Consider the following 27,902-nt stretch of genomic DNA (forward strand, 5'->3'; position numbering starts at 1 on the left):
TAGTCGCACTGCTATTACCACCCAGTCACGGGCAGATGAGGCGCAGCATTAGTCGCTCTGCTATTACCACCCAGTCACGGGCAGATGAGGCGCAGCATTAGTCGCACTGCTATTACCACCCAGTCACGGGCAGATGAGGCGCAGCATTAGTCGCTCTGCTATTACCACCCAGTCAGGGGCAGATGAGGCGCAGCATTAGTCGCTCTGCTATTACCACCCAGTCAGGGGCAGATGAGGCGCAGCATTAGTCGCTCTGCTATTACCACCCAGTCAGGGGCAGATGAGGCGCAGCATTAGTCGCACTGCTATTACCACCCAATCAGGGGCAGATGAGGCGCAGCATTAATCGCACTGCTATTACCACCCAGTCACGGGCAGATGAAGCGCAGCATTAGTCGCTCTGCTATTACCACCCAGTCACGGGCAGATGAGGCGCAGCATTAGTCGCACTGCTATTACCACCCAGTCAGGGGCAGATGAGGCGCAGCATTAGTCGCACTGCTATTACCACCCAGTCAGGTGCAGATGAGGCGCAGCATTAGTCGCTCTGCTATTACCACCCAGTCAGAGCAGATGAGGCGCAGCATTAGTCGCACTGCTATTACCACCCAGTCACGGGCAGATGAGGCGCAGCATTAGTCGCACTGCTATTACCACCCAGTCACGGGCAGATGAGGCGCAGCATTAGTCGCTCTGCTATTACCACCCAGTCAGGGGCAGATGAGGCGCAGCATTAGTCGCACTGCTATTACCACCCAGTCACGGGCAGATGAGGCGCAGCATTAGTCGCACTGCTATTACCACCCAGTCACGGGCAGATGAGGCGCAGCATTAGTCGCACTGCTATTACCACCCAGTCAGGGGCAGATGAGGCGCAGCATTAGTCGCACTGCTATTACCACCCAGTCACGGGCAGATGAGGCGCAGCATTAGTCGCTCTGCTATTACCACCCAGTCAGGGGCAGATGAGGCGCAGCATTAGTCGCACTGCTATTACCACCCAGTCACGGGCAGATGAGGCGCAGCATTAGTCGCTCTGCTATTACCACCCAGTCACGGGCAGATGAGGCGCAGCATTAGTCGCACTGCTATTACCACCCAGTCAGGGGCAGATGAGGCGCAGCATTAGTCGCTCTGCTATTACCACCCAGTCAGGGGCAGATGAGGCGCAGCATTAGTCGCTCTGCTATTACCACCCAGTCACGGGCAGATGAGGCGCAGCATTAGTCGCTCTGCTATTACCACCCAGTCACGGGCAGATGAGGCGCAGCATTAGTCGCACTGCTATTACCACCCAGTCACGGGCAGATGAGGCGCAGCATTAGTCGCACTGCTATTACCACCCAGTCACGGGCAGATGAGGCGCAGCATTAGTCGCACTGCTATTACCACCCAGTCAGGGGCAGATGAGGCGCAGCATTAGTCGCACTGCTATTACCACCCAGTCATGGGCAGATGAGGCGCAGCATTAGTCACACTGCTATTACCACCCAGTCAGGGGCAGATGAGGCGCAGCATTACTCGCTCTGCTATTACCACCCAGTCAGGGGCAGATGAGGCGCAGCATTAGTCGCACTGCTATTACCACCCAGTCACGGGCAGATGAGGCGCAGCATTAGTCGCTCTGCTATTACCACCCAGTCACGGGCAGATGAGGCGCAGCATTAGTCGCACTGCTATTACCACCCAGTCAGGGGCAGATGAGGAGCAGCATTAGTCGCTCTGCTATTACCACCCAGTCAGGGGCAGATGAGGCGCAGCATTAGTCGCTCTGCTATTACCACCCAGTCAGGGGCAGATGAGGCGCAGCATTAGTCGCTCTGCTATTACCACTCAGTCAGGGGCAGATGAGGCGCAGCATTAGTCGCACTGCTATTACCACCCAATCAGGGGCAGATGAGGCGCAGCATTAGTCGCACTGCTATTACCACCCAGTCACGGGCAGATGAGGCGCAGCATTAGTCGCTCTGCTATTACCACCCAGTCACGGGCAGATGAGGCGCAGCATTAGTCGCACTGCTATTACCACCCAGTCAGGGGCAGATGAGGCGCAGCATTAGTCGCACTGCTATTACCACCCAGTCAGGGGCAGATGAGGCGCAGCATTAGTCGCTCTGCTATTACCACCCAGTCAGGGGCAGATGAGGCGCAGCATTAGTCGCACTGCTATTACCACCCAGTCACGGGCAGATGAGGCGCAGCATTAGTCGCACTGCTATTACCACCCAGTCAGGGGCAGATGAGGCGCAGCATTAGTCGCACTGCTATTACCACCCAGTCAGGGGCAGATGAGGCGCAGCATTAGTCGCTCTGCTATTACCACCCAGTCAGGGGCAGATGAGGCGCAGCATTAGTCGCACTGCTATTACCACCCAGTCAGGGGCAGATGAGGCGCAGCATTAGTCGCTCTGCTATTACCACCCAGTCAGGGGCAGATGAGGCGCAGCATTAGTCGCTCTGCTATTACCACCCAGTCAGGGGCAGATGAGGCGCAGCATTAGTCGCACTGCTATTACCACCCAGTCACGGGCAGATGAGGCGCAGCATTAGTCGCACTGCTATTACCACCCAGTCACGGGCAGATGAGGCGCAGCATTAGTCGCTCTGCTATTACCACCCAGTCAGGGGCAGATGAAGCGCAGCATTAGTCGCTCTGCTATTACCACCCAGTCACGGGCAGATGAGGCGCAGCATTAGTCGCACTGCTATTACCACCCAGTCAGGGGCAGATGAGGCGCAGCATTAGTCGCACTGCTATTACCACCCAGTCACGGGCAGATGAAGCGCAGCATTAGTCGCTCTGCTATTACCACCCAGTCAGGGGCAGATGAGGCGCAGCATTAGTCGCACTGCTATTACCACCCAGTCACGGGCAGATGAAGCGCAGCATTAGTCGCTCTGCTATTACCACCCAGTCAGGGGCAGATGAGGCGCAGCATTAGTCGCACTGCTATTACCACCCAGTCAGGGGCAGATGAAGCGCAGCATTAGTCGCTCTGCTATTACCACCCAGTCAGGGGCAGATGAGGCGCAGCATTAGTCGCACTGCTATTACCACCCAGTCAGGGGCAGATGAAGCGCAGCATTAGTCGCTCTGCTATTACCACCCAGTCAGGGGCAGATGAGGCGCAGCATTAGTCGCACTGCTATTACCACCCAGTCACGGGCAGATGAGGCGCAGCATTAGTCGCACTGCTATTACCACCCAGTCACGGGCAGATGAGGCGCAGCATTAGTCGCACTGCTATTACCACCCAGTCACGGGCAGATGAGGCGCAGCATTAGTCGCACTGCTATTACCACCCAGTCAGGGGCAGATGAGGCGCAGCATTAGTCGCACTGCTATTACCACCCAGTCACGGGCAGATGAGGCGCAGCATTAGTCGCACTGCTATTACCACCCAGTCAGGGGCAGATGAGGCGCAGCATTAGTCGCTCTGCTATTACCACCCAGTCAGGGGCAGATGAGGCGCAGCATTAGTCGCTCTGCTATTACCACCCAGTCACGGGCAGATGAGGCGCAGCATTAGTCGCACTGCTATTACCACCCAGTCAGGGGCAGATGAGGCGCAGCATTAGTCGCACTGCTATTACCACCCAGTCACGGGCAGATGAAGCGCAGCATTAGTCGCTCTGCTATTACCACCCAGTCATGGGCAGATGAGGCGCAGCATTAGTCGCACTGCTATTACCACCCAGTCAGGGGCAGATGAGGCGCAGCATTAGTCGCTCTGCTATTACCACCCAGTCAGGGGCAGATGAGGCGCAGCATTAGTCGCACTGCTATTACCACCCAGTCACGGGCAGATGAGGCGCAGCATTAGTCGCTCTGCTATTACCACCCAGTCACGGGCAGATTAGGCGCAGCATTAGTCGCACTGCTATTACCACCCAGTCACGGGCAGATGAGGCGCAGCATTAGTCGCTCTGCTATTACCACCCAGTCAGGGGCAGATGAGGCGCAGCATTAGTCGCTCTGCTATTACCACCCAGTCACGGGCAGATGAGGCGCAGCATTAGTCGCACTGCTATTACCACCCAGTGAGGGGCAGATGAGGCGCAGCATTAGTCGCACTGCTATTACCACCCAGTCACGGGCAGATGAAGCGCAGCATTAGTCGCTCTGCTATTACCACCCAGTCACGGGCAGATGAGGCGCAGCATTAGTCGCACTGCTATTACCACCCAGTCACGGGCAGATGAGGCGCAGCATTAGTCGCACTGCTATTACCACCCAGTCACGGGCAGATGAGGCGCAGCATTAGTCGCACTGCTATTACCACCCAGTCACGGGCAGATGAGGCGCAGCATTAGTCGCACTGCTATTACCACCCAGTCAGGGGCAGATGAGGCGCAGCATTAGTCGCACTGCTATTACCACCCAGTCACGGGCAGATGAGGCGCAGCATTAGTCGCTCTGCTATTACCACCCAGTCAGGGGCAGATGAGGCGCAGCATTAGTCGCACTGCTATTACCACCCAGTCACGGGCAGATGAGGCGCAGCATTAGTCGCTCTGCTATTACCACCCAGTCACGGGCAGATGAGGCGCAGCATTAGTCGCACTGCTATTACCACCCAGTCAGGGGCAGATGAGGCGCAGCATTAGTCGCTCTGCTATTACCACCCAGTCAGGGGCAGATGAGGCGCAGCATTAGTCGCTCTGCTATTACCACCCAGTCAGGGGCAGATGAGGCGCAGCATTAGTCGCACTGCTATTACCACCCAGTCAGGGGCAGATGAGGCGCAGCATTAGTCGCTCTGCTATTACCACCCAGTCACGGGCAGATGAGGCGCAGCATTAGTCGCACTGCTATTACCACCCAGTCACGGGCAGATGAGGCGCAGCATTAGTCGCACTGCTATTACCACCCAGTCACGGGCAGATGAGGCGCAGCATTAGTCGCACTGCTATTACCACCCAGTCACGGGCAGATGAGGCGCAGCATTAGTCGCACTGCTATTACCACCCAGTCAGGGGCAGATGAGGCGCAGCATTAGTCGCACTGCTATTACCACCCAGTCACGGGCAGATGAGGCGCAGCATTAGTCGCTCTGCTATTACCACCCAGTCAGGGGCAGATGAGGCGCAGCATTAGTCGCACTGCTATTACCACCCAGTCACGGGCAGATGAGGCGCAGCATTAGTCGCTCTGCTATTACCACCCAGTCACGGGCAGATGAGGCGCAGCATTAGTCGCACTGCTATTACCACCCAGTCAGGGGCAGATGAGGCGCAGCATTAGTCGCTCTGCTATTACCACCCAGTCAGGGGCAGATGAGGCGCAGCATTAGTCGCTCTGCTATTACCACCCAGTCACGGGCAGATGAGGCGCAGCATTAGTCGCTCTGCTATTACCACCCAGTCACGGGCAGATGAGGCGCAGCATTAGTCGCACTGCTATTACCACCCAGTCACGGGCAGATGAGGCGCAGCATTAGTCGCACTGCTATTACCACCCAGTCACGGGCAGATGAGGCGCAGCATTAGTCGCACTGCTATTACCACCCAGTCAGGGGCAGATGAGGCGCAGCATTAGTCGCACTGCTACTACCACCCAGTCATGGGCAGATGAGGCGCAGCATTAGTCGCACTGCTATTACCACCCAGTCAGGGGCAGATGAGGCGCAGCATTAGTCGCTCTGCTATTACCACCCAGTCAGGGGCAGATGAGGCGCAGCATTAGTCGCACTGCTATTACCACCCAGTCACGGGCAGATGAGGCGCAGCATTAGTCGCTCTGCTATTACCACCCAGTCACGGGCAGATGAGGCGCAGCATTAGTCGCACTGCTATTACCACCCAGTCAGGGGCAGATGAGGCGCAGCATTAGTCGCTCTGCTATTACCACCCAGTCAGGGGCAGATGAGGCGCAGCATTAGTCGCTCTGCTATTACCACCCAGTCAGGGGCAGATGAGGCGCAGCATTAGTCGCTCTGCTATTACCACCCAGTCAGGGGCAGATGAGGCGCAGCATTAGTCGCACTGCTATTACCACCCAATCAGGGGCAGATGAGGCGCAGCATTAGTCGCACTGCTATTACCACCCAGTCACGGGCAGATGAGGCGCAGCATTAGTCGCTCTGCTATTACCACCCAGTCACGGGCAGATGAGGCGCAGCATTAGTCGCACTGCTATTACCACCCAGTCAGGGGCAGATGAGGCGCAGCATTAGTCGCACTGCTATTACCACCCAGTCAGGTGCAGATGAGGCGCAGCATTAGTCGCTCTGCTATTACCACCCAGTCAGAGCAGATGAGGCGCAGCATTAGTCGCACTGCTATTACCACCCAGTCACGGGCAGATGAGGCGCAGCATTAGTCGCACTGCTATTACCACCCAGTCACGGGCAGATGAGGCGCAGCATTAGTCGCTCTGCTATTACCACCCAGTCAGGGGCAGATGAGGCGCAGCATTAGTCGCACTGCTATTACCACCCAGTCACGGGCAGATGAGGCGCAGCATTAGTCGCACTGCTATTACCACCCAGTCACGGGCAGATGAGGCGCAGCATTAGTCGCACTGCTATTACCACCCAGTCAGGGGCAGATGAGGCGCAGCATTAGTCGCACTGCTATTACCACCCAGTCACGGGCAGATGAGGCGCAGCATTAGTCGCTCTGCTATTACCACCCAGTCAGGGGCAGATGAGGCGCAGCATTAGTCGCACTGCTATTACCACCCAGTCACGGGCAGATGAGGCGCAGCATTAGTCGCTCTGCTATTACCACCCAGTCACGGGCAGATGAGGCGCAGCATTAGTCGCACTGCTATTACCACCCAGTCAGGGGCAGATGAGGCGCAGCATTAGTCGCTCTGCTATTACCACCCAGTCAGGGGCAGATGAGGCGCAGCATTAGTCGCTCTGCTATTACCACCCAGTCACGGGCAGATGAGGCGCAGCATTAGTCGCTCTGCTATTACCACCCAGTCACGGGCAGATGAGGCGCAGCATTAGTCGCACTGCTATTACCACCCAGTCACGGGCAGATGAGGCGCAGCATTAGTCGCACTGCTATTACCACCCAGTCACGGGCAGATGAGGCGCAGCATTAGTCGCACTGCTATTACCACCCAGTCAGGGGCAGATGAGGCGCAGCATTAGTCGCACTGCTATTACCACCAAGTCATGGGCAGATGAGGCGCAGCATTAGTCGCACTGCTATTACCACCCAGTCAGGGGCAGATGAGGCGCAGCATTAGTCGCTCTGCTATTACCACCCAGTCAGGGGCAGATGAGGCGCAGCATTAGTCGCACTGCTATTACCACCCAGTCACGGGCAGATGAGGCGCAGCATAAGTCGCTCTGCTATTACCACCCAGTCACGGGCAGATGAGGCGCAGCATTAGTCGCACTGCTATTACCACCCAGTCAGGGGCAGATGAGGCGCAGCATTAGTCGCTCTGCTATTACCACCCAGTCAGGGGCAGATGAGGCGCAGCATTAGTCGCTCTGCTATTACCACCCAGTCAGGGGCAGATGAGGCGCAGCATTAGTCGCTCTGCTATTACCACTCAGTCAGGGGCAGATGAGGCGCAGCATTAGTCGCACTGCTATTACCACCCAATCAGGGGCAGATGAGGCGCAGCATTAGTCGCACTGCTATTACCACCCAGTCACGGGCAGATGAGGCGCAGCATTAGTCGCTCTGCTATTACCACCCAGTCACGGGCAGATGAGGCGCAGCATTAGTCGCACTGCTATTACCACCCAGTCAGGGGCAGATGAGGCGCAGCATTAGTCGCACTGCTATTACCACCCAGTCAGGGGCAGATGAGGCGCAGCATTAGTCGCTCTGCTATTACCACCCAGTCAGGGGCAGATGAGGCGCAGCATTAGTCGCACTGCTATTACCACCCAGTCACGGGCAGATGAGGCGCAGCATTAGTCGCACTGCTATTACCACCCAGTCAGGGGCAGATGAGGCGCAGCATTAGTCGCACTGCTATTACCACCCAGTCAGGGGCAGATGAGGCGCAGCATTAGTCGCTCTGCTATTACCACCCAGTCAGGGGCAGATGAGGCGCAGCATTAGTCGCACTGCTATTACCACCCAGTCAGGGGCAGATGAGGCGCAGCATTAGTCGCTCTGCTATTACCACCCAGTCAGGGGCAGATGAGGCGCAGCATTAGTCGCTCTGCTATTACCACCCAGTCAGGGGCAGATGAGGCGCAGCATTAGTCGCACTGCTATTACCACCCAGTCACGGGCAGATGAGGCGCAGCATTAGTCGCACTGCTATTACCACCCAGTCACGGGCAGATGAGGCGCAGCATTAGTCGCTCTGCTATTACCACCCAGTCACGGGCAGATGAAGCGCAGCATTAGTCGCTCTGCTATTACCACCCAGTCACGGGCAGATGAGGCGCAGCATTAGTCGCACTGCTATTACCACCCAGTCAGGGGCAGATGAGGCGCAGCATTAGTCGCACTGCTATTACCACCCAGTCACGGGCAGATGAAGCGCAGCATTAGTCGCTCTGCTATTACCACCCAGTCAGGGGCAGATGAGGCGCAGCATTAGTCGCACTGCTATTACCACCCAGTCACGGGCAGATGAAGCGCAGCATTAGTCGCTCTGCTATTACCACCCAGTCAGGGGCAGATGAGGCGCAGCATTAGTCGCACTGCTATTACCACCCAGTCAGGGGCAGATGAAGCGCAGCATTAGTCGCTCTGCTATTACCACCCAGTCAGGGGCAGATGAGGCGCAGCATTAGTCGCACTGCTATTACCACCCAGTCAGGGGCAGATGAAGCGCAGCATTAGTCGCTCTGCTATTACCACCCAGTCAGGGGCAGATGAGGCGCAGCATTAGTCGCACTGCTATTACCACCCAGTCACGGGCAGATGAGGCGCAGCATTAGTCGCACTGCTATTACCACCCAGTCACGGGCAGATGAGGCGCAGCATTAGTCGCACTGCTATTACCACCCAGTCACGGGCAGATGAGGCGCAGCATTAGTCGCACTGCTATTACCACCCAGCCAGGGGCAGATGAGGCGCAGCATTAGTCGCACTGCTATTACCACCCAGTCACGGGCAGATGAGGCGCAGCATTAGTCGCACTGCTATTACCACCCAGTCAGGGGCAGATGAGGCGCAGCATTAGTCGCTCTGCTATTACCACCCAGTCACGGGCAGATGAGGCGCAGCATTAGTCGCACTGCTATTACCACCCAGTCAGGGGCAGATGAGGCGCAGCATTAGTCGCACTGCTATTACCACCCAGTCACGGGCAGATGAAGCGCAGCATTAGTCGCTCTGCTATTACCACCCAGTCATGGGCAGATGAGGCGCAGCATTAGTCGCACTGCTATTACCACCCAGTCAGGGGCAGATGAGGCGCAGCATTAGTCGCTCTGCTATTACCACCCAGTCAGGGGCAGATGAGGCGCAGCATTAGTCGCACTGCTATTACCACCCAGTCACGGGCAGATGAGGCGCAGCATTAGTCGCTCTGCTATTACCACCCAGTCACGGGCAGATGAGGCGCAGCATTAGTCGCACTGCTATTACCACCCAGTCACGGGCAGATGAGGCGCAGCATTAGTCGCTCTGCTATTACCACCCAGTCAGGGGCAGATGAGGCGCAGCATTAGTCGCTCTGCTATTACCACCCAGTCAGGGGCAGATGAGGCGCAGCATTAGTCGCTCTGCTATTACCACCCAGTCAGGGGCAGATGAGGCGCAGCATCAGTCGCTCTGCTATTACCACCCAGTCAGGGGCAGATGAGGCGCAGCATTAGTCGCACTGCTATTACCACCCAGTCACGGGCAGATGAGGCGCAGCATTAGTCGCACTGCTATTACCACCCAGTCACGGGCAGATGAGGCGCAGCATTAGTCGCTCTGCTATTACCACCCAGTCAGGGGCAGATGAGGCGCAGCATTAGTCGCACTGCTATTACCACCCAGTCACGGGCAGATGAGGCGCAGCATTAGTCGCACTGCTATTACCACCCAGTCACGGGCAGATGAGGCGCAGCTTTAGTCGCACTGCTATTACCACCCAGTCAGGGGCAGATGAGGCGCAGCATTAGTCGCACTGCTATTACCACCCAGTCACGGGCAGATGAGGCGCAGCATTAGTCGCTCTGCTATTACCACCCAGTCAGGGGCAGATGAGGCGCAGCATTAGTCGCACTGCTATTACCACCCAGTCACGGGCAGATGAGGCGCAGCATTAGTCGCTCTGCTATTACCACCCAGTCACGGGCAGATGAGGCGCAGCATTAGTCGCACTGCTATTACCACCCAGTCAGGGGCAGATGAGGCGCAGCATTAGTCGCTCTGCTATTACCACCCAGTCAGGGGCAGATGAGGCGCAGCATTAGTCGCTCTGCTATTACCACCCAGTCACGGGCAGATGAGGCGCAGCATTAGTCGCTCTGCTATTACCACCCAGTCACGGGCAGATGAGGCGCAGCATTAGTCGCACTGCTATTACCACCCAGTCACGGGCAGATGAGGCGCAGCATTAGTCGCACTGCTATTACCACCCAGTCACGGGCAGATGAGGCGCAGCATTAGTCGCACTGCTATTACCACCCAGTCACGGGCAGATGAGGCGCAGCATTAGTCGCACTGCTATTACCACCCAGTCAGGGGCAGATGAGGCGCAGCATTAGTCGCTCTGCTATTACCACCCAGTCAAGGGCAGATGAGGCGCAGCATTAGTCGCACTGCTATTACCACCCAGTCAGGGGCAGATGAGGCGCAGCATTAGTCGCTCTGCTATTACCACCCAGTCAGGGGCAGATGAGGCTCAGCATTAGTCGCTCTGCTATTACCACCCAGTCACGGGCAGATGAGGCGCAGCATTAGTCGCACTGCTATTACCACCCAGTCACGGGCAGATGAGGCGCAGCATTAGTCGCACTGCTATTACCACCCAGTCACGGGCAGATGAGGCGCAGCATTAGTCGCACTGCTAGACTGTGGAGACCTGGGTGTCGTAACCAGTGCTTTCCCCCCTCCCATCACTCCCGTAATGAAACACACACAGTCCTAGGTGGGTTGAACAGGTCGGTCACAGTTTATTAATTAAATAAGCTGAGAAGGGCAATTACATGTCGTAACGGCCGCTCGCGCCGAGCTCCTGTCCGTGATCGACAGGGGAATTGGACCAACGAGCGACTACGACCTTTGCCCTCCTCCGCTTCTTCCGCTGTGACTTAATAAAGGTTACCAGAGTTAGTTACATCACGTACAAGTATAAATTTTTTTTTTTTTTTTTTTATAAAAGTAAAATATTACAATAGCATTTACCGATTTACATCGTCCCGCAGGTTAGTCTCATCTTTAGCCTTTAAAAAGGGAGGGCGGGTGGGACAATGCTTCCAGGTGTCCGCCGGGAGGAAAAGAGAAAGTTCTGGGGGTCTTCCAATTAGTGCATCACTAAAGGGGAGTGATGCCAGGGGGGGAACTGGCACTGATAACCTTTCCGTGCTGCTCTATCTAGGTGCTCCCCAGTCAGAGACGCGCACCTTATACAGTACCGCGTCTGCCAGACTGTGGAGATCTGGGTGTCGTAACCAGTGCTTTCCCCCCTCCCATCACTCCCGTAATGAAACACACACAGTCCTAGGTGGGTTGAACAGGTCGGTCACAGTTTATTAGTTAAATAAGCTGAGAAGGGCAATTACATGTCGTAACGGCCGCTCGCGCCGAGCTCCTGTCCGTGATCGACAGGGGAATTGGACCAACGAGCGACTACGACCTTTGCCCTCCTCCGCTTCTTCCGCCATGGAGGATCCCGTGTATTACCTACGCGGGACTCCGACCCCACCCAACACTTTTAGGGCCTGTTCAACCCCATCCTGTAAACCAGACAGAAAAATATCGAGGCCAATGTCCGTTAGGTGAACTCGGTCCGGTCTTAATTGTGGCGTGTTTTTCTTTTGTAGGTATTGGTGATGAATCACGATCCCGCCTCTTCCTCTCACATAATTTCCGATCCGAGCATTGAATTTCCCCCTTGTCCGCTCTATGGCTCTCATGTCTCTTGCACCACGCCATTCGGCCCGTGGTGTTATATCCGACCACACCAAAATCATGTTCCTGAACAGACTGCTGAACCGTTCCGTATCCGTTGTCACCCATTTGTACAACTCGGCCACCTTTTGTTTGCCCAGGTCATTGCCGCCCACGTGTAACACCAATATCACCGGGCGTTCCACCATCCTTGCTATGCCAACCATCTCCTTGAACAACTGGTTCCACCGGAGGCCTCTGATACCCCTCCAGTTAACTGTTATTCCCGGGATGTAGAGATTTGTTCCTCCTGGCCGCAATTTGGCCCTCTTTTCGGCCCAGTGTACGTAGGAATCTCCTACCACCCAAACTTCAACCCCTGTAAGAGACAACACATGTTAATTAAGCAAGTCGGGTCTTATGTATCTAGCGAAGCATGCGGACTTCCAACGACCCATTCTCTGAACTTCGGCCTCCGGCACTCCCGCCCTGGCTGCCTCTGTGGCCGCCCCTATCCGGAAAGAATGTGTTCCGTACTCCTTTGGATTTGCGCCGGTTTTTTCCAAGCATAGCTTGAACATTGCCTGGAATTGGTACTTGGTCAGAGGGGACCCGTCTGTATGAGTGAAGAAAAATCTACCAGCGTGTCTTATCGCGGCGTATGTTTTAACCATTTTTAGCGGGCAAGCTGGGCCCTCTGTAGAGTTAACCAGGACCCATGTGCCCCTACCGGTGGGATCGCATTTGGATTTTCTGACCCTGATGCGCAGGGCGTCGCTGCATATAACTATGTCCTCGTTAATTAGGCCTCCTTCCGCTGCGTTTTTTGACCGCGGTAACAATTCGCTAATACGCAGTGCTCCGAAAAAGACGGTTGCAAAAGCTGCTGATATGAGGGCCGCCTCATATTGCGATGAACAGACTGACGGGGATATCGCAATCAGGTCCTGCAATAGACTCAGAGAAATGGGGCGGCGACATTCTTGGCTTGGCTGTAGCCTTTTCCAACCTTTTATGGCTTGTCTTATACAGAAGGATTTAGTAACGTCTACCCATCCCAATAATTGAAAGAAAAATGCTAACCCCGATAATTTCCGTTGTGCCGTGGTGCCCGACGCCCCGCTTTCCCTCATCCGTAATAGGAAATCAGTTGTTACTGCGCTTCACGCTCCGTCGCTTTCGTTGACTGGCCTACCCTGAATTAGTGAGCACCACTCCTCCCAAGCCTTACCATACACCTGCCAGGTAGCTGGCGAAACGGAGGCCCGGATTAAGGGCATCAATGATTGGCCACTGTGTCCCACAGGGACAGTGGACACAGAATACCCCGGGTTTGCACGTTGGGCTGCTGGATTCTGAAAGCCTGCCAATTGGAAAATAATAGAGGGTTAATGATATCATCATCTACTTCCGCCACCACAGTGGCTCTACACCAAATATTGTTTTCAAGGCAAATCAGCGCTAGCCGGCGCAAGAGAGCGAGTATGGGCAGGGATGAAGAAGACATGTGATTTAAACTCTTTGCCGTTTTCGTATTTTTTGTTTGGAAACGAATGTTCGTGTTCCTCAACTGAACGGCCCATATCTCCAATGCTGCTACCACCGCAAACAATTCCCATAGGGCCGGGTCTTGCCCCCATTTTGTTGTCGTCCATCTCTCTGGCCAACCCGATTTGCACCATTGGTTTTTATAAATTGCTGCAAATCCCTCTTTTTTGTTCCACCCTACAGTCAGCCCTAAATCCTTGCTTGCGATCTCTCTTGCCATAACACACGTGTGACCGTTGTACGATTGTAGGAACGTTTGCCATACTAGTAGATCTGCTTTCAGCGATCGAGTGAGCCTGATTCTATGGCCGGGCTGAGAAGCGCCTTTTGTTGCCAAGGATAGTCTGCGCGAGAATGCTCTGCCGACCGGCATTACGCGACAAGCGAACGTTAGTAGGCCCAGTAATGCCTGCATTTGCTGGAGGGTTACCTTATTAACCACGCGGAAGCCTTTCAACATTTGTAGGGTTTTTAGTATTTTATCCTTTGGTAATCGGAAAACCATTGAATTGGTATCTATTTCGATGCCCAAGAACGGCAATACATTACATGGTCCCTCCGTTTTTTCCGGTGACAATGGCACGCCGAATTCGAGTGAGATATATTTGAATTTTTCAAGTAGCTCGGAGCAGAGTTTAGAGTTTCTGGGGCCGACGAACAGGAAATCATCGAGGTAGTGAATTAGGGATTTACTGCCCGTTTCGTACCGAACTACCCAATCTAGGAATGTGCTGAATAGCTCAAAATAGTGACAAGAGATGGAACATCCCATCGGGAGACACATGTCGAAGTAATACAGCTGGTCCACTTTGCAGCCCAGAAGGTGGAAACATTCGGGGTGCACGGGTAATAAACGGAATGCCGATTCAATGTCGGATTTGGCTAGCAGGGCGCCGGGTCCGGCTGCCCGGACTAATTCCACCGCCTTATCGAAAGACGCGTATGAGACAGAGGCTTCTTCTGGGGAAATTGCATCATTAACCGAGTCACCCTTTGGGTGAGATAAATGATGGATGAGGCGGTATTTACCGGGTTCCTTTTTTGGTATAATGCCTAGCGGTGATATTTTCATGTTTTTGAAGGGGAGCGACTGGAAGGGGCCCGCTATTCTACCCAACTCGACCTCCTTTTCAATTTTTTGTCTAAGTATTTCGGGGAATTCGCGAGCAGATTTTAGGTTATGGGATAGGGTTGGCGTTCTTGTTAGCCTAAAGGGAATAAAAAACCCGTCGGAGAATCCTGCTTGCAGCTGCTGAGCCGCTTTCTTATTGGGGTAGAGTTTTAGCCAGGGGGCCATCGCGGTTACGCTCACTGGGGTTCTGCCTTGTAGGTGCTTTGTAAGGCTGACGAGTGCACCTTGACGCTGGGTGCCCCCCCCCCGCAAGCGGAGCAATCATGTCTGAATTTGCATAATGCGTGGAAACGGCAGTTTCCCTCATTGAACAACCAGCAGGCCCCGGGTTTTCGCACGACCACTGAGTTTTGACCTGCGACTGCGGAGTAATTAGTGGTCGTGGCCGAAAAGGGGGGCTGCTTTTGGGACAGCATCAACCGCAACCATACGTCTGTTGCTTTAACTCCCCAGCCTAGATCGGGCTGTAGGGCCAGACGCCTGCGGAACTCCTCGTCATACCGCCGCCAGGCTGAACCGCCATGCGACTTGTATGAACTATATATCATGTCCTGATATATAAACAATTCGGAGCAGCGTTCCGGATGTTTCTGGCCCATAATACAGCCCATTACTGCGAAGGCCTGGAGCCAATTATTCATGGTTAATGCAATTCTCGATCTCCCCCTATCGAAACCCCTCTCGTTAGGCTTATCCACCGTTTGTTGATCCGCTGATAACAGCGACCATATATCAATATAATCGTTGCTCCAGATTTTCTGTCTCGTTTCCTGGTCTATATGGGCGCCTAGCGGGCTGATCCCGCAGAAGAAGGCGTCTTTGTGTAGATTAGCGGATTGTGGTGTTGCATTGTTCACCACCTTTCCGCTCGAGTGTGACAGTTGTAAGATTAACTCCTTAACCGCCGAGGTTAGCTCCATTTCCTTTAAGTTAACACCATAACGTAACACTTCCTCGCTACCCTTGTAACACTCACCGCTGTGTGACTCTGGACGAGTGTACTCCGATCCTGGAGGAACCCCTGCAGATGTAGACGGGGTGATGTCGCAGGACGGGGAAACTCTGGCTCCCGCTACAGCGTGGGACTGGCCGATGTGCTGGCCGATACCCTGCGTATCGTGCGTTGGAGACCGATTACAACCACATAGTGGCGGATTAGTGGCTCTGTCTTCGGCGCCTGCACGGTTGTTGTTGTTGTGGCTGGAAGCCGTGGGGGATTGTTCTTCCCGGCTGAAAGCCCTAGAGGGTGCGCGTGATTTTGAAGTCTTGTCCCGTGCCCGATGACTCCTATCCGGGCTCTGCGATACATCGGACCACTCAGATGTACAATGCTTCCAGGTGTCCGCCGGGAGGAAAAGAGAAAGTTCCCGGCCGGACACCTGGATTTAACCCCTGTAGGAGTGGCCGTAGGACCCCTCCCCTCCAGTGACCACTGGCCAGCTGGGGGTCTTCCAATTAGTGCATCACTAAAGGGGAGTGATGCTAGGGGGGGAACTGGCACTGACATCCTTTCTGTGCTGCTCTATCTAGGTGCTCCCCAGTCAGAGACGCGCACCTTATACAGTACCGCGTCTGCCAGACTGTAGAGACCTGGTGTCGTAACCAGTGCCTTCCCCCCTCCCATCAATCCCGTAATGAAACACACACAGTCCTAGGTGGGTTGAACAGGTCGGTCACAGTTTATTAATTAAATAAGCTGAGAAGGGCAATTACATATCGTAACGGCCGCTCGCGCCGAGCTCCTGTCCGTGATCGACAGGGGAATTGGACCAACGAGCGACTACGACCTTTGCCCTCCTCCGCTTCTTCCGCCACGGAGGATCCCGTGTATTACCTACGCGGGACTCCGACCCCACCCAAGACTTTTAGGGCCTGTTCAACCCCATCCTGTAACCCAGACAGAAAAATATCGAGGCCAATGTCCGTTAGGTGAACTCCGTCCGGTCTTAATTGTGGCGTGTTTTTCTTTTGTAGTTATTGGTGATGAATCACGATACCGCCTCTTCCTCTCACATATTTTCCGATTCGAGCATTGAATTTAACCCTTGTCCGCTCTATGGCTCTTTTATCTCTTGCACCTCGCCATTCGGCCCGTGGTGTTATCTCCGACCACACCAGTATCATGTTCCTGAACAGACTGCTGAACCGTTCCGTATCCGTTGTCACCCATTTGTACAACTCGGCCACCTTTTGTTTGCCCAGGTCATTGCCACCTGCGTGTAACACCAATATCACCGGGCGTTCCGCCAACCTTGCTATGCCCACCATCTCCTTGAACACCTTTTTCCACAGGAGGCCTCTGATACCCCTCCAGTTAACTTTTATTCCCGGGATGTAGAGATTTGTTCCTCCAGGCCGCAGTTTGGCCCTCTTTTCGGCCCAGTGTACGTAGGAATCTCCTACCACCCAAACTTCAACCCCTGTAAGAGACAATACATGTTAATTAAGCAAGTCGGGTCTGATGTATCTGGCGAAGCATGCGGACTTCCAACGACCCATTCTCTGAACTTCGGCCTCTGACACTCCTGCCCTAGCTGCCTCTGTGGCCGCCCCTATCCGGAACGAATGTGTTCCGTACTCCTTTGGATTTGCGCCGGTTTCTTTCAAGCATCGCTTGAACATTACCTGGAATTGGTACTTGGTCGGAGGGGACCCGTCTGTATGGGTGAAGAAAAATCTACCCGCGTGTCTTATTACGGCGTATCTTTTAACCATTTTTAGTGGGCAAGCTGGGCCATCTGTAGAGTTAACCAGGACCCATGTGCCCCTACCGGTGGGATCGCATTTGGATTTTCTAACCCTGATGCGCAGGGCGTCGCTGCATATAACTATGTCCTCGTTAATTAGGTCTCCTTCCGACGTGTTTTTTGAACGCGGTAGCAATTCGCTAATACGCAGTGCTCCGAAAAAGAAGGTCGCAAAAGCTGCCGATATGAGGGCCACCTCATATTGCGATGAGCAGACTGACGGGGATATCGCAATCAGGTCCTGCAATAGTCTCAGAGAAATGGGGCGGCGACATTCTTGGCTAGGATGAAGCCTCTTCCAACCTTTTATGGCTTGTCTTATGCAGAAGGATTTGGTTACGTCTACCCATCCCAATAATTGAAAGAAAAATGCTAGCCCCGATATTTTCCGTTGCGCCGAGGTGCCCGACGCCCCGCCTTCCCTCATCCGTAATAGGAAATCAGTTGTCACTGCGCTTCGCGCTCCGTCGCTTTCGTCGACTGGCCTACCCTGAATTAGTGAGCACCACTCCTCTCAAGCCTTACCATACACCTGCCAGGTAGCTGGCGAAACGGAGGCCCGGATTAAGGGCATCAATGATTGGCCACTGTGTCCCACAGGGACCGTGGGCACAGAATACCCCGGGGTTGCGCGTTGGGCTGCTGCCGGGAGGAAAAGAGAAAGTTCCCGGCCGGACACCTGGATTTAACCCCTGTAGGAGTGGCCGTAGGACCCCTCCCCTCCAGTGCCCACTGGCCGGCCGGGGGTCTTCCAATTAGTGCATCACTAAAGGGGAGTGATGCCAGGGGGGGAACTGGCACTGATAACCTTTCCGTGCTGCTCTATCTAGGTGCTCCCCAGTCAGAGACGCGCACCTTATACAGTACCGCGTCTGCCATTACCACCCAGTCATGGGCAGATGAGGCGCAGCATTAGTCGCACTGCTATTACCACCCAGTCAGGGGCAGATGAGGCGCAGCATTAGTCGCTCTGCTATTACCACCCAGTCAGGGGCAGATGAGGCGCAGCATTAGTCGCACTGCTATTACCACCCAGTCACGGGCAGATGAGGCGCAGCATTAGTCGCTCTGCTATTACCACCCAGTCACGGGCAGATGAGGCGCAGCATTAGTCGCACTGCTATTACCACCCAGTCAGGGGCAGATGAGGCGCAGCATTAGTCGCTCTGCTATTACCACCCAGTCAGGGGCAGATGAGGCGCAGCATTAGTCGCTCTGCTATTACCACCCAGTCAGGGGCAGATGAGGCGCAACATTAGTCGCTCTGCTATTACCACCCAGTCAGGGGCAGATGAGGCGCAGCATTAGTCGCACTGCTATTACCACCCAATCAGGGGCAGATGAGGCGCAGCATTAGTCGCACTGCTATTACCACCCAGTCACGGGCAGATGAGGCGCAGCATTAGTAGCACTGCTATTACCACCCAGTCAGGGGCAGATGAGGCGCAGCATTAGTCGCACTGCTATTACCACCCAGTCAGGGGCAGATGAGGCGCAGCATTAGTCGCTCTGCTATTACCACCCAGTCAGGGGCAGATGAGGCGCAGCATTAGTCGCACTGCTATTACCACCCAGTCACGGGCAGATGAGGCGCAGCATTAGTCGCACTGCTATTACCACCCAGTCAGGGGCAGATGAGGCGCAGCATTAGTCGCACTGCTATTACCACCCAGTCAGGGGCAGATGAGGCGCAGCATTAGTCGCACTGCTATTACCACCCAGTCAGGGGCAGATGAGGCGCAGCATTAGTCGCACTGCTATTACCACCCAGTCAGGGGCAGATGAGGCGCAGCATTAGTCGCTCTGCTATTACCACCCAGTCAGGGGCAGATGAGGCGCAGCATTAGTCGCACTGCTATTACCACCCAGTCAGGGGCAGATGAGGCGCAGCATTAGTCGCTCTGCTATTACCACCCAGTCAGGGGCAGATGAGGCGCAGCATTAGTCGCTCTGCTATTACCACCCAGTCACGGGCAGATGAGGCGCAGCATTAGTCGCACTGCTATTACCACCCAGTCACGGGCAGATGAGGCGCAGCATTAGTCGCTCTGCTATTACCACCCAGTCAGGGGCAGATGAGGCGCAGCATTAGTCGCACTGCTATTACCACCCAGTCAGGGGCAGATGAGGCGCAGCATTAGTCGCACTGCTATTACCACCCAGTCACGGGCAGATGAGGCGCAGCATTAGTCGCTCTGCTATTACCACCCAGTCACGGGCAGATGAGGCGCAGCATTAGTCGCACTGCTATTACCACCCAGTCAGGGGCAGATGAGGCGCAGCATTAGTCGCTCTGCTATTACCACCCAGTCAGGGGCAGATGAGGCGCAGCATTAGTCGCTCTGCTATTACCACCCAGTCACGGGCAGATGAGGCGCAGCATTAGTCGCTCTGCTATTACCACCCAGTCACGGGCAGATGAGGCGCAGCATTAGTCGCACTGCTATTACCACCCAGTCACGGGCAGATGAGGCGCAGCATTAGTCGCACTGCTATTACCACCCAGTCAGGGGCAGATGAGGCGCAGCATTAGTCGCACTGCTATTACCACCCAGTCATGGGCAGATGAGGCGCAGCATTAGTCGCACTGCTATTACCACCCAGTCAGGGGCAGATGAGGCGCAGCATTAGTCGCTCTGCTATTACCACCCAGTCAGGGGCAGATGAGGCGCAGCATTAGTCGCACTGCTATTACCACCCAGTCACGGGCAGATGAGGCGCAGCATTAGTCGCTCTGCTATTACCACCCAGTCACGGGCAGATGAGGCGCAGCATTAGTCGCACTGTTATTACCACCCAGTCAGGGGCAGATGAGGCGCAGCATTAGTCGCTCTGCTATTACCACCCAGTCAGGGGCAGATGAGGCGCAGCATTAGTCGCTTTGCTATTACCACCCAGTCAGGGGCAGATGAGGCGCAGCATTAGTCGCTCTGCTATTACCACCCAGTCAGGGGCAGATGAGGCGCAGCATTAGTCGCACTGCTATTACCACCCAATCAGGGGCAGATGAGGCGCAGCATTAGTCGCACTGCTATTACCACCCAGTCACGGGCAGATGAAGCGCAGCATTAGTCGCTCTGCTATTACCACCCAGTCATGGGCAGATGAGGCGCAGCATTAGTCGCACTGCTATTACCACCCAGTCACGGGCAGATGAGGCGCAGCATTAGTCGCTCTGCTATTACCACCCAGTCAGGGGCAGATGAGGCGCAGCATTAGTCGCACTGCTATTACCACCCAGTCAGGGGCAGATGAGGCGCAGCATTAGTCGCACTGCTATTACCACCCAGTCAGGGGCAGATGAGGCGCAGCATTAGTCGCTCTGCTATTACCACCCAGTCAGGGGCAGATGAGGCGCAGCATTAGTCGCACTGCTATTACCACCCAGTCAGGGGCAGATGAGGCGCAGCATTAGTCGCTCTGCTATTACCACCCAGTCAGGGGCAGATGAGGCGCAGCATTAGTCGCACTGCTATTACCACCCAGTCAGGGGCAGATGAGGCGCAGCATTAGTCGCTCTGCTATTACCACCCAGTCAGGGGCAGATGAGGCGCAGCATTAGTCGCTCTGCTATTACCACCCAGTCAGGGGCAGATGAGGCGCAGCATTAGTCGCACTGCTATTACCACCCAGTCAGGGGCAGATGAGGCGCAGCATTAGTCGCACTGCTATTACCACCCAATCACGGGCAGATGAGGCGCAGCATTAGTCGCACTGCTATTACCACCCAGTCAGGGGCAGATGAGGCGCAGCATTAGTCGCTCTGCTATTACCACCCAGTCAGGGGCAGATGAGGCGCAGCATTAGTCGCACTGCTATTACCACCCAGTCACGGGCAGATGAGGCGCAGCATTAGTCGCACTGCTATTACCACCCAGTCAGGGGCAGATGAGGCGCAGCATTAGTCGCACTGCTATTACCACCCAGTCAGGGGCAGATGAGGCGCAGCATTAGTCGCTCTGCTATTACCACCCAGTCAGGGGCAGATGAGGCGCAGCATTACTCGCACTGCTATTACCACCCAGTCAGGGGCAGATGAGGCGCAGCATTAGTCGCTCTGCTATTACCACCCAGTCACGGGCAGATGAGGCGCAGCATTAGTCGCTCTGCTATTACCACCCAGTCACGGGCAGATGAGGCGCAGCATTAGTCGCACTGCTATTACCACCCAGTCAGGGGCAGATGAGGCGCAGCATTAGTCGCACTGCTATTACCACCCAGTCACGGGCAGATGAGGCGCAGCATTAGTCGCTCTGCTACCACCCAGTCAGGGGCAGATGAGGCGCAGCATTAGTCGCACTGCTATTACCACCCAGTCACGGGCAGATGAGGCGCAGCATTAGTCGCTCTGCTATTACCACCCAGTCACGGGCAGATGAGGCGCAGCATTAGTCGCTCTGCTATTACCACCCAGTCAGGGGCAGATGAGGCGCAGCATTAGTCGCACTGCTATTACCACCCAGTCAGGGGCAGATGAGGCGCAGCATTAGTCGCTCTGCTATTACCACCCAGTCACGGGCAGATGAGGCGCAGCATTAGTCGCTCTGCTATTACCACCCAATCAGGGGCAGATGAGGCGCAGCATTAGTCGCTCTGCTATTACCACCCAGTCAGGGGCAGATGAGGCGCAGCATTAGTCGCACTGCTATTACCACCCAGTCACGGGCAGATGAGGCGCAGCATTAGTCGCTCTGCTATTACCACCCAGTCACGGGCAGATGAGGCGCAGCATTAGTCGCACTGCTATTACCACCCAGTCAGGGGCAGATGAGGCGCAGCATTAGTCGCACTGCTATTACCACCCAGTCACGGGCAGATGAGGCGCAGCATTAGTCGCTCTGCTACCACCCAGTCAGGGGCAGATGAGGCGCAGCATTAGTCGCACTGCTATTACCACCCAGTCACGGGCAGATGAGGCGCAGCATTAGTCGCTCTGCTATTACCACCCAGTCACGGGCAGATGAGGCGCAGCATTAGTCGCTCTGCTATTACCACCCAGTCAGGGGCAGATGAGGCGCAGCATTAGTCGCACTGCTATTACCACCCAGTCAGGGGCAGATGAGGCGCAGCATTAGTCGCTCTGCTATTACCACCCAGTCACGGGCAGATGAGGCGCAGCATTAGTCGCTCTGCTATTACCACCCAATCAGGGGCAGATGAGGCGCAGCATTAGTCGCTCTGCTATTACCACCCAGTCAGGGGCAGATGAGGCGCAGCATTAGTCGCACTGCTATTACCACCCAGTCAGGGGCAGATGAGGCGCAGCATTAGTCGCACTGCTATTACCACCCAGTCAGGGGCAGATGAGGCGCAGCATTAGTCGCACTGCTATTACCACCCAGTCACGGGCAGATGAGGCGCAGCATTAGTCGCTCTGCTATTACCACCCAGTCACGGGCAGATGAGGCGCAGCATTAGTCGCACTGCTATTACCACCCAGTCAGGGGCAGATGAGGCGCAGCATTAGTCGCACTGCTATTACCACCCAGTCACGGGCAGATGAGGCGCAGCATTAGTCACTCTGCTATTACCACCCAGTCAGGGGCAGATGAGGCGCAGCATTAGTCGCACTGATATTACCACCCAGTCAGGGGCAGATGAGGCGCAGCATTAGTCGCACTGCTATTACCACCCAGTCATGGGCAGATGAGGCGCAGCATTAGTCGCACTGCTATTACCACCCAGTCAGGGGCAGATGAGGCGCAGCATTAGTCGCTCTGCTATTACCACCCAGTCAGGGGCAGATGAGGCGCAGCATTAGTCGCTCTGCTATTACCACCCAGTCACGGGCAGATGAGGCGCAGCATTAGTCGCAGTGCTATTACCACCCAGTCAGGGGCAGATGAGGCGCAGCATTAGTCGCACTGCTATTACCACCCAGTCAGGGGCAGATGAGGCGCAGCATTAGTCGCTCTGCTATTACCACCCAGTCAGGGGCAGATGAGGCGCAGCATTAGTCGCACTGCTATTACCACCCAGTCAGGGGCAGATGAGGCGCAGCATTAGTCGCTCTGCTATTACCACCCAGTCAGGGGCAGATGAGGCGCAGCATTAGTCGCACTGCTATTACCACCCAGTCAGGGGCAGATGAGGCGCAGCATTAGTCGCACTGCTATTACCACCCAGTCAGGGGCAGATGAGGCGCAGCATTAGTCGCACTGCTATTACCACCCAGTCACGGGCAGATGAGGCGCAGCATTAGTCGCACTGCTATTACCACCCAGTCAGGGGCAGATGAGGCGCAGCATTAGTCGCAGTGCTATTACCACCCAGTCAGGGGCAGATGAGGCGCAGCATTAGTCGCTCTGCTATTACCACCCAGTCAGGGGCAGATGAGGCGCAGCATTAGTCGCACTGCTATTACCACCCAGTCACGGGCAGATGAGGCGCAGCATTAGTCGCACTGCTATTACCACCCAGTCACGGGCAGATGAGGCGCAGCATTAGTCGCAGTGCTATTACCACCCAGTCAGGGGCAGATGAGGCGCAGCATTAGTCGCACTGCTATTACCACCCAGTCAGGGGCAGATGAGGCGCAGCATTAGTCGCTCTGCTATTACCACCCAGTCAGGGGCAGATGAGGCGCAGCATTAGTCGCACTGCTATTACCACCCAGTCAGGGGCAGATGAGGCGCAGCATTAGTCGCTCTGCTATTACCACCCAGTCAGGGGCAGATGAGGCGCAGCATTAGTCGCACTGCTATTACCACCCAGTCAGGGGCAGATGAGGCGCAGCATTAGTCGCACTGCTATTACCACCCAGTCAGGGGCAGATGAGGCGCAGCATTAGTCGCACTGCTATTACCACCCAGTCACGGGCAGATGAGGCGCAGCATTAGTCGCTCTGCTATTACCACCCAGTCAGGGGCAGATGAGGCGCAGCATTAGTCGCACTGCTATTACCACCCAGTCAGGGGCAGATGAGGCGCAGCATTAGTCGCTCTGCTATTACCACCCAGTCAGGGGCAGATGAGGCGCAGCATTAGTCGCACTGCTATTACCACCCAGTCAGGGGCAGATGAGGCGCAGCATTAGTCGCTCTGCTATTACCACCCAGTCAGGGGCAGATGAGGCGCAGCATTAGTCGCACTGCTATTACCACCCAGTCAGGGGCAGATGAGGCGCAGCATTAGTCGCTCTGCTATTACCACCCAGTCAGGGGCAGATGAGGCGCAGCATTAGTCGCTCTGCTATTACCACCCAGTCAGGGGCAGATGAGGCGCAGCATTAGTCGCACTGCTATTACCACCCAGTCAGGGGCAGATGAGGCGCAGCATTAGTCGCACTGCTATTACCACCCAATCACGGGCAGATGAGGCGCAGCATTAGTCGCACTGCTATTACCACCCAGTCAGGGGCAGATGAGGCGCAGCATTAGTCGCTCTGCTATTACCACCCAGTCAGGGGCAGATGAGGCGCAGCATTAGTCGCACTGCTATTACCACCCAGTCACGGGCAGATGAGGCGCAGCATTAGTCGCACTGCTATTACCACCCAGTCAGGGGCAGATGAGGCGCAGCATTAGTCGCACTGCTATTACCACCCAGTCAGGGGCAGATGAGGCGCAGCATTAGTCGCTCTGCTATTACCACCCAGTCAGGGGCAGATGAGGCGCAGCATTACTCGCACTGCTATTACCACCCAGTCAGGGGCAGATGAGGCGCAGCATTAGTCGCTCTGCTATTACCACCCAGTCACGGGCAGATGAGGCGCAGCATTAGTCGCTCTGCTATTACCACCCAGTCACGGGCAGATGAGGCGCAGCATTAGTCGCACTGCTATTACCACCCAGTCAGGGGCAGATGAGGCGCAGCATTAGTCGCACTGCTATTACCACCCAGTCACGGGCAGATGAGGCGCAGCATTAGTCGCTCTGCTACCACCCAGTCAGGGGCAGATGAGGCGCAGCATTAGTCGCACTGCTATTACCACCCAGTCACGGGCAGATGAGGCGCAGCATTAGTCGCTCTGCTATTACCACCCAGTCACGGGCAGATGAGGCGCAGCATTAGTCGCTCTGCTATTACCACCCAGTCAGGGGCAGATGAGGCGCAGCATTAGTCGCACTGCTATTCCACCCAGTCAGGGGCAGATGAGGCGCAGCATTAGTCGCTCTGCTATTACCACCCAGTCACGGGCAGATGAGGCGCAGCATTAGTCGCTCTGCTATTACCACCCAATCAGGGGCAGATGAGGCGCAGCATTAGTCGCTCTGCTATTACCACCCAGTCAGGGGCAGATGAGGCGCAGCATTAGTCGCACTGCTATTACCACCCAGTCAGGGGCAGATGAGGCGCAGCATTAGTCGAACTGCTATTACCACCCAGTCAGGGGCAGATGAGGCGCAGCATTAGTCGCTCTGCTATTACCACCCAGTCACGGGCAGATGAGGCGCAGCATTAGTCGCTCTGCTATTACCACCCAGTCACGGGCAGATGAGGCGCAGCATTAGTCGCACTGCTATTACCACCCAGTCAGGGGCAGATGAGGCGCAGCATTAGTCGCACTGCTATTACCACCCAGTCACGGGCAGATGAGGCGCAGCATTAGTCGCTCTGCTACCACCCAGTCAGGGGCAGATGAGGCGCAGCATTAGTCGCACTGCTATTACCACCCAGTCACGGGCAGATGAGGCGCAGCATTAGTCGCTCTGCTATTACCACCCAGTCACGGGCAGATGAGGCGCAGCATTAGTCGCTCTGCTATTACCACCCAGTCAGGGGCAGATGAGGCGCAGCATTAGTCGCACTGCTATTACCACCCAGTCAGGGGCAGATGAGGCGCAGCATTAGTCGCTCTGCTATTACCACCCAGTCACGGGCAGATGAGGCGCAGCATTAGTCGCTCTGCTATTACCACCCAATCAGGGGCAGATGAGGCGCAGCATTAGTCGCTCTGCTATTACCACCCAGTCAGGGGCAGATGAGGCGCAGCATTAGTCGCACTGCTATTACCACCCAGTCAGGGGCAGATGAGGCGCAGCATTAGTCGCACTGCTATTACCACCCAGTCAGGGGCAGATGAGGCGCAGCATTAGTCGCACTGCTATTACCACCCAGTCACGGGCAGATGAGGCGCAGCATTAGTCGCTCTGCTATTACCACCCAGTCACGGGCAGATGAGGCGCAGCATTAGTCGCACTGCTATTACCACCCAGTCAGGGGCAGATGAGGCGCAGCATTAGTCGCACTGCTATTACCACCCAGTCACGGGCAGATGAGGCGCAGCATTAGTCACTCTGCTATTACCACCCAGTCAGGGGCAGATGAGGCGCAGCATTAGTCGCACTGATATTACCACCCAGTCAGGGGCAGATGAGGCGCAGCATTAGTCGCACTGCTATTACCACCCAGTCATGGGCAGATGAGGCGCAGCATTAGTCGCACTGCTATTACCACCCAGTCAGGGGCAGATGAGGCGCAGCATTAGTCGCTCTGCTATTACCACCCAGTCAGGGGCAGATGAGGCGCAGCATTAGTCGCTCTGCTATTACTACCCAGTCAGGGGCAGATGAGGCGCAGCATTAGTCGCAGTGCTATTACCACCCAGTCAGGGGCAGATGAGGCGCAGCATTAGTCGCTCTGCTATTACCACCCAGTCAGGGGCAGATGAGGCGCAGCATTAGTCGCACTGCTATTACCACCCAGTCACGGGCAGATGAGGCGCAGCATTAGTCGCACTGCTATTACCACCCAGTCACGGGCAGATGAGGCGCAGCATTAGTCGCAGTGCTATTACCACCCAGTCAGGGGCAGATGAGGCGCAGCATTAGTCGCACTGCTATTACCACCCAGTCAGGGGCAGATGAGGCGCAGCATTAGTCGCTCTGCTATTACCACCCAGTCAGGGGCAGATGAGGCGCAGCATTAGTCGCACTGCTATTACCACCCAGTCAGGGGCAGATGAGGCGCAGCATTAGTCGCTCTGCTATTACCACCCAGTCAGGGGCAGATGAGGCGCAGCATTAGTCGCACTGCTATTACCACCCAGTCACGGGCAGATGAGGCGCAGCATTAGTCGCACTGCTATTACCACCCAGTCAGGGGCAGATGAGGCGCAGCATTAGTCGCACTGCTATTACCACCCAGTCAGGGGCAGATGAGGCGCAGCATTAGTCGCTCTGCTATTACCACCCAGTCAGGGGCAGATGAGGCGCAGCATTAGTCGCACTGCTATTACCACCCAGTCAGGGGCAGATGAGGCGCAGCATTAGTCGCACTGCTATTACCACCCAGTCAGGGGCAGATGAGGCGCAGCATTAGTCGCACTGCTATTACCACCCAGTCACGGGCAGATGAGGCGCAGCATTAGTCGCACTGCTATTACCACCCAGTCAGGGGCAGATGAGGCGCAGCATTAGTCGCTCTGCTATTACCACCCAGTCACGGGCAGATGAGGCGCAGCATTAGTCGCACTGCTATTACCACCCAGTCAGGGGCAGATGAGGCGCAGCATTAGTCGCACTGCTATTACCACCCAGTCACGGGCAGATGAGG

The 27,902-nt window shown here is 55.4% G+C and overlaps 1 protein-coding gene across 1 annotated transcript; it reads right to left on the bottom strand.

Moving 5' to 3' along the window:
• Positions 1 to 12,089: 12,089 nt before the first annotated feature.
• On the bottom strand, positions 12,090 to 15,135 carry LOC143818192 (uncharacterized). Its single transcript, XM_077299582.1, has 2 exons — positions 13,211 to 15,135; positions 12,090 to 12,358 (listed from the first exon to the last, which is right to left on the bottom strand). The coding sequence occupies exon 1, from the start codon at positions 14,822 to 14,824 to the stop codon at positions 13,259 to 13,261; it is 1,566 nt and encodes a 521-aa protein (XP_077155697.1). The 5' UTR covers positions 14,825 to 15,135; the 3' UTR covers positions 12,090 to 12,358; positions 13,211 to 13,258.
• Between the last annotated feature and the right edge of the window lie 12,767 nt (positions 15,136 to 27,902).

Source organism: Ranitomeya variabilis, chromosome 3 (genome assembly GCF_051348905.1).
Source record: "Ranitomeya variabilis isolate aRanVar5 chromosome 3, aRanVar5.hap1, whole genome shotgun sequence".
Classification (NCBI taxonomy): domain Eukaryota; kingdom Metazoa; phylum Chordata; class Amphibia; order Anura; family Dendrobatidae; genus Ranitomeya; species Ranitomeya variabilis.

Bases quoted from the DNA above. Each gene is read 5' to 3' on its own strand.
- LOC143818192 (XM_077299582.1), bottom strand. From the start codon at position 14,824: ATGGCCCCCTGGCTAAAACTCTACCCCAATAAGAAAGCGGCTCAGCAG.